This window comes from Sapajus apella, unplaced genomic scaffold (genome assembly GCF_009761245.1).
Source record: "Sapajus apella isolate SASKATOON/1434 unplaced genomic scaffold, GSC_monkey_1.0 scaffold42, whole genome shotgun sequence".
In the NCBI taxonomy this organism is placed as follows: domain Eukaryota; kingdom Metazoa; phylum Chordata; class Mammalia; order Primates; family Cebidae; genus Sapajus; species Sapajus apella.
The window spans coordinates 1,059,092-1,066,308 of record NW_022436982.1 but is presented as its reverse complement, the minus strand read 5'-3'; the positions used below and the strand labels follow the sequence as shown (position 1 = coordinate 1,066,308).

Here is a 7,217-nt window from a genome sequence, read left to right as displayed (position 1 = left end):
GTTGACCAGGATGGTCTCGATCTCTTGACCTCGTGATCCACCCGCCTCGGCCTCCCAAAGTGCTGGGATTACAGGCTTGAGCCACCGCGCCCGGCCTAAGAGGGGACTTTTAAAGTCATTTTTCTCATTTCTGAGTACATGGCAACTTGAAAATGACATCAAAACCAAAACGAGATTTAGAAGCCGGGCAGCTAGCCAAACTCATTCTGCCCCAAGTGACTGACTCATTTCCCATACACCAGCATCACCACACATGTTTTTTAGGATCATGCCTCAGCACAATTACATGATAGACCTTTTGGACCACTCTCATGTAGTGGAAACCACAGTAATAAAACTTTAGAGGCCAAATCAAAGATCTGCTATATTTCACTTTGCTATAGTTTGGTGATATTGTCAGGTTTCCTTTGGAGTATGTAGAGCTGTTTGTCCCTGCATTAAATGGTACCAGGTTATTACCTGTTTTCAATTCTTACATCTGCTTTTTATGGCTTTGTCTGTCTGTACCCTTGTTATGTGATGACTTCTCTTTCCTTTGCATACCTTTAGTGGCCCCTCTTTCCATTCCGATTTTATAATTCCTAGTCTGCTGTGAATTTGGAAACCAGACCACAAAGATTGTTAGAATTGTATTTGCATGAAGAGTCTGTAAGCCTGGAGTCCTCTTGTGAATAAAGCTCATGCATATAGAGATTAGGCTCATTCTAGGCATGGCATGTGAAGTTGGTGAGTAAGTGACTATCAGAGAAGTACAGGATATTTGGGATATATTTGTTACCTTTGGCATTATATTATAGTTGTGTTTTTTTAATTAGTCCTAAAGTAGTTACTGTTTTTTTTTTTTTTCATAGGAACTTCCATGTACCAGTCTCAAAAGTGAAGGTATGACTGGGATATGGGGCATGAGGGAATTTTGGGGGTGAAGGTAAATGCTCTGTATCTTATTAGGGAGTTGGGTTAAGTATTTGTCGAAATTCAGTGAAGGTATACTTAAGATTTGTGCATTTCATAGTAGAACTTTCACCTCAAAAGGAAAAAATTATAAATTGAATTCTAGTTAGTGCTGAAAAAATTAAGCTCAGGTGCATTCATGTCTATAGCTTGCTTTGAAATGCATTAAAAAAAATTAATGGGTGGATAGAAGAATGGATAGATACATGAAAAAGTAAGTATGTTAATGGTAGAATCTAGATACGAGCGTATGGATATTCACTGGAAAATCATTTGAACTCTTTTTTTTCTTTTGAGATGGAGTTTCACTCTGTTGCCCAGGCTCGAGTGCAGTGGCATGATCTTGGCTCACTGCAACCTCCACCTCCCTGGTTGAAGCGATTCTCCTGCCTCAGCCTCCCAAGTAGCTGGGATTACAGGTGCCCACCACCATGCCTTGGCTGGTTTTTGAATTTTTAGTTGAGACAGCGTTTTGCCATGTTGGCTAGGCTGGTCTCTAACTCCTGACCTCAAGTAATCCACCCACCTTGGCCTCCCAAAGTCGTTGAGATTACAGGCGTGAGCCACTGCACCCAGCCGTGTCCCACTTTTTATAAGTTTATGATGTAAAATTTCAATCATATGTGAAAGTGGAGAAACTTGATTTAATGAATCCCCACATACCTATAACATATCATCATCAGTTGTCAACATTTTGCCTCTCTGTTTTCATCCATCCCTCCTTCCCTACATTTTATTTTTGCTGAAGTACTTTGAAAACAAATCTCAAATACCATTTCATCCATACATACTTCAGTGTTTAGCCCACTTTTTTTAGTTGAAATTCACATAACATATAATTAATCATTTTAAAGGTACAGTTCAGTGGCACTTAGTTCTTTTACAATCTAGTTGCAAAACATTTTTTCTATCTTATTTTTTTATTTTATTTTATTTTATTGAGACGGAGTTTCACTCTTGTTACCCAGTCTGGAGTGCAATGGCGCCATCTCGGCTCACCGCAACCTCCACCTCCTGGGTTCAGGCAATTCTCCTGCCTCAGCCTCCTGAGTAGCTGGGATTACAGGTGTGAGCCACCGCGCCCGGCTATTTTCCTTTTTTAAAATTTTATTTTATCATATTTTTTTTTTTGAGATGGAGTTTCGCTCTTGTTGCCCAGGCTGGAGCGCAATGGCGCAATCTTGGCTCACCGAAACCTCCACCTCCTGGGTTCAAGCAATTCTCCTATCTCAGTCTGCTGAGTAGCTGGTATTATAGGCACCCGCCACCATGCCTGGCTATTTTTTTTGTATTTTTAGTAGAGACAGGGTTTCACCATGCTGCCCAGGCTGGTCTTGAACATCTGACCTCACATGATCCACCCACCTCAGCCTCCCAAAGTGCTAGGATTACAGGCATGAGCCACCGTGCCTGGCCTTTTATTTTAAAAATATGTAGAGGCAGGGTCTCACTATGTTGACCAGGCTTGTCTTGAATGCCTGGCCTCAAATGATCCTCCCACTTTGGCCTCCCGAAGTGCTGGGGTAAAACAGTTTCATCACCCTGAAAGGAAACCCTGTATTTATTTATTAAGTTTACTCCCCACTCAGCCCTCCCCCAGGAAACCACTAATCTGCTTTCAGATTGTATGGATTTACTATTTTTGAATACTCCATCTAAATGGTGACACAATATATAATCTTTTGTGCCCACTTCTTTCACTTAGCATGTTTTTGAAGTTCATCATACTGTAGTATATATCAGTACTTCATTTCTTTTTATGATTGAATAATGTTTAATTTTATAAATATACATTTTGTTTGTCCCTTCACTAGTTGATGAATATTAGAATTGTTTCCACTTTTTGACTATTGTGAATAGTGCTGTTATGAACATTTGTATGCAAGTTTTTGTTTGAATACCTATTTTATCTGGGGTGTATACCTAGGAGTAGAATTTCTGGATCCTATGGTAATCTTGTATTTAATTTTTTTGAAAAACTGCCATTCTGTTTTCCACAGTGGCTACACCATTTTATATTCCTACCAGCAATGTATGAGGGCTTCATTTGCTCCACATCCTTGCCAATACTTGTTATTTTCTGGATTTTTTGAATCATAGGCATCCTAGTGAAGTGATATATCGCTACCACATGAAGTGATGTCTCTGATATCTCATTGTTGGTTTTTAAAATCTATTTATTTATTTGTTTATTGTTTGAAACCGGGTCTCTATCACCTAGACTGGAGTGCAGTGGCAGATCACAGCTCACTGCAGCCTTGATGTCCTGGGATCCAGTGATCCCCCCACACTAGCCTTCCAGATAGCTGGGACCATAAGCATGTGCCACCATGCCCATGGCTTAATTAACTTTTAATTAAGTTTTAAAAACTTAATTTTTTTTTTATTTTTTATTTATTTATTTTTTCTTTTTCCACTACTGCACATATGTAAAAAAAAAAACCTTAATTTTTAAAAGTTATTGTAGGGCTGGCATGGTGGCTCTCACCTGTAATCTCAACACTTCGGGAGGCCAAAGTGGGCAGATCACTTGAGGTCAGGAGTTGGAGACTGGCCTGGCCAAGAAGGTGAAATCCTGTCTCTACTAAAAATACAAAAAATTAGCCCGGCATGGTGGCAAGCACCTGTAATCCCGGCTACTCAGGAGGCTGAGGCAAGAGAATTGCTTGAACCCAGGAGGCAGAGGTTGCAGTGAGCCAAGATTGCGTCATTGCACTCCAGCCTGGGCAACAAGACTGAAACTCTGTCTCAAAAAAAAAAAGTTTTTGTAGAGACAGGGTCTCATTATGTTGCCCAGGCTGGTCTCAAATTCCTGGGCTCAAGCAGTCTTCCTGCCTCAGCCTCCCAAAGTGCTAGGATTACAGGCAGGAGCCACCATGAGCAGCCACAATTTTTGATAGAAACATACATACAAGCAGCCTTCCATATCCACAGGTTCCATATCCATGGATTCAACCAACCACAGATTGAAAATATTCCAAGAAACAAATTATATCTGTAATGAACATATACAAAGTTTTTTCTCATCATCATTTTCTAAACAATACAGTGTAATAACTATTTACGTTATATTCGGTGTAAGTAATCTAGAGATGATTTGAAGTGCAAGGACAGGTGTGCATAGGTTATATGCAAATATTATACCATTTTATGTAAGAGACTTGAATATCTGTGGATTTTGATATCCAAGGGAGGTCCTGGAATCAGTCCTCCTCAGACTCCAAAAGTTTGTACAACCATCTACTAAGATGAGTGTGCCGTTTTCTCCATACCTTAAACCACCCTACCATCGCCTTTTTGTTTTTTGGCAGTTTGACAGGTGAAAATTGATATTTTAATATGCATTTTCAGCTGGGCAGAGTGGCTTACACCTGTTATCCCAACATTTGGAAGACTGAGGTGGGAGGATTATTTGAACCTAGGAATTTGAGGTTTCAGGCACCAGCCTGGGTGACAGAAAGAGACCCTGTCTCTTAAAAACAAAAAACTGTCGGCTGAGTGTGGTGGCTCATGCCTATAATCCTAGCACTTTGGGAGGCCAAAGCAGGTGGATCACCTGAGGTCAGGAGTTCGAGACCAGCCTGACTGACATGGCAAAACCCTGTCTACTAAAAATATAAAAATTAGCCAGGTATGGTGGCACATGCCTATAATCCCAGCTACTCAGGAGGCTGAGGCAGGAGAATTGCTTGAACCTGGGAGACGGAGGTTACAGTGAGCCCAGATGGCACCTCTGCACTCCAGACTGGGCAACAGAGTGAGATTCCATCTTAAAAAAACAAACAAACAAAAAAACTACATTTATATGATTTCAGTTGTATTATTACTATTGTATTTTTTTAGCCTACATATAGTCACTCAAATATTTGTTGTATAAATGTTCATCTCCTTTGCCTGTTTTTTTTTTCTTTTTAATTGGCCACAGCAGATGCTACATTTATGTGTGACAAGCGGTGTAACAAGAAACGGTTGTGTGGACGCCATAAATGTAATGAGATATGCTGTGTGGTAAGTAGACTTATCATTAGACATAGTCAGATTCCATTCATCCAGGGGCTGGGCTTCTGGAAGCCTCAGCCATCTGGAGAATGCAGCCCAGATTTAAAAGTCATTGGGATGGGGCCCTAAGCGGCAGTCAGAGAGCTCTCATAGTCCCTGTGCTTGCTCCACAAAGAGACAGAGCCCAAGACCCCTACGTGAGTACACAGTCTTCTGTAGGAGATTGTGTGTTGTCACAATATAGACTGACCTGGACTTAGCAAGTCAGGCTTCAGGTTTCATGTACCACTTAAGTCAGGTCAGTCGGAAAAATTATTATGCCCTTTTTTAAAAAGATTTTCAAAAATATTATTTATTTAAAATATTTGCTTTTGGGATTTCAAGCTCTCTGACTGCTGCTTCTGACTTTTGGAATTTCAAGCTCTCTGACTTCTCTGGAATCTCTGGAATCCCCTCCCACATAGTGGGAGCTCAAAAAAAATTTTTTTTTGCTTTTATGGAACTAATTAAAGAAAGCATTAGCTGGCTATTCATACTGTGTTATCTCATACACTCTTTTATATATGTAAAAACAAGATAACATATATGTATTTGTGTTATATATGACATATATATGTGTGTGTATGTATGTATATATGTATTAGTCCATTTTCACATTTCTGATAAAGACATACCCAAGACTGGGCAACTTACAAAAGAAAGAGGTTTTTTTTTGTTTGTTTGTTTTGTTTTGTTTTTTTAATAAGAGGGGGTTTCACCATGTTGGTCCGGCTAGTCTTGAACTCCCGACCTCAAGTGATCTGCCCGCCTTGGCCTCCAAAGTGCTTGGATTATAGGTGTGAGCCACCATGCCTGGCCAGAAAGAGGTTTAATGGATTTACAGTTCCAAGTGGCTGAGGAGGCCTCACAATCATGGCAGGAGACAAGGAAGAACAAGTCACATCTTACATAGATAGCAGGAAGCAGAGAGAGTTTGTGCAGGGAAGCTTGGCCTTATAAAGCCATCAGATCTCATGAGACTTATTCACTATCTTATTCACTGTCACGAGAACAGCATGGGAAAGACTGCCCCCATGATTCAGTTACCTCCCACCAGGTCCCTCCCAGTGGAAGTCAAGATGAGATTTGGGTGGGGACACAGCCAAACCATATCATTCCACCCCTGATTGCTCCCAGATTTCATGTCCTCACATTGAAAAACCAGTCATGCCTTTCCAACAGTCCCCAAAGTTTTAACTCATTTCAGCATTAACTCAAAAGTCTACAGTCCAAAGTCTCATCCAAGACAGGCAAGTCCCTTCGCCTATGAGCCTGTAAAACCAATAGCAAATTAGTTGCTTCCTAGGTACAATATGGATACAGGCATTGGGTAAATACAGTCATTCCAAATGGGAGAACTTGGCCAAACAACGGGGCTACAGGCCCCATGCAAGTCCAAAATTTAGTGGGGCAGTCAAATTGTAAAGCTCCAAAATACTCTCCTTTGACTCCATGTCTCACATCTAGGTTATGCTGGTGCAAGAAGTGGGTTCCCATGGTCTTGGGCAGCTCCGCCCATGTGGCTTTGCAGGGCACAGCCTCCCTCCCAGCTGCTTTCACAGGCTGGAATTGAGTGTCTGTAGGCACACAGTACAAGCTGTCAGTGGATCTTCCATTCTGAGGTCTAAAGGACAGTGGCCCTCTTCTCACAGCTCCGCTAGGTCGTCCCCCAGTAGAGACTCTGTGTGGGGACTGCAACCCCACATTTCTGTTCTTCCCTGCCCTAGCAGAGGTTCTCTGTGAGAGCCCCACCCCTGCAGCAAACTTCTGCCTGGACATTCAGGCATTTCCATACATCTTCTGAAACCTAGGCAGAGGTTCCCAACCTCCATTATTGACTTCCATGTACCCACAGGCTCAACACCACATGGAAGCTGTCAAGGCTTGGGGCTTGCAGTCTGAAACCATAGCCTGAGCTCTCTGTTGTCCCCTTTCGGCCACAGCTGGAGCAACTAGGACACAGGGCACCAAGTTCCTAGGCTGCATACAGCATGGGGACCCTCGGCCTGGCCCACAAAACCATTTTTTCATCCTGAGCCTCCAGGCCTGTGATGGGAGGGTCTGGCCTGCCCTGAAGACCTCTGACATGTCCTGGAGACATTTTCCCCATTGTCTTGGGCATTAACATTTGACCCCTTGTTACTTGTGCAGATTTCTGGAGCTGGCTTGAATTTCTTCTAAGAAAATGGGATTTTCTTTCTTTTTTTTTTTTTTTTTTTTTTTTTTTT

General features: G+C 41.7%; 1 protein-coding gene across 6 annotated transcripts in view; it reads left to right on the top strand.

Annotated features, from left to right (window-relative positions):
• The window catches only part of NFX1 (nuclear transcription factor, X-box binding 1), an 81,841-nt gene that overhangs the window by 43,016 nt on the left and 31,608 nt on the right, over nucleotides 1–7,217 (top strand). For 4 of the 6 annotated variants that reach the window (XM_032299966.1, XM_032299964.1, XM_032299967.1 and 1 more), the window contains 2 exons: nucleotides 852–882; nucleotides 4,880–4,959. In XM_032299966.1, coding sequence (XP_032155857.1) covers nucleotides 852–882; nucleotides 4,880–4,959 — 111 coding nt within the window. Of the gene's footprint in view, nucleotides 1–851; nucleotides 883–4,876; nucleotides 4,960–7,217 lie in introns of all 6 variants that reach the window. The other 2 variants (XM_032299965.1, XM_032299963.1) reach the window with 1 other exon arrangement.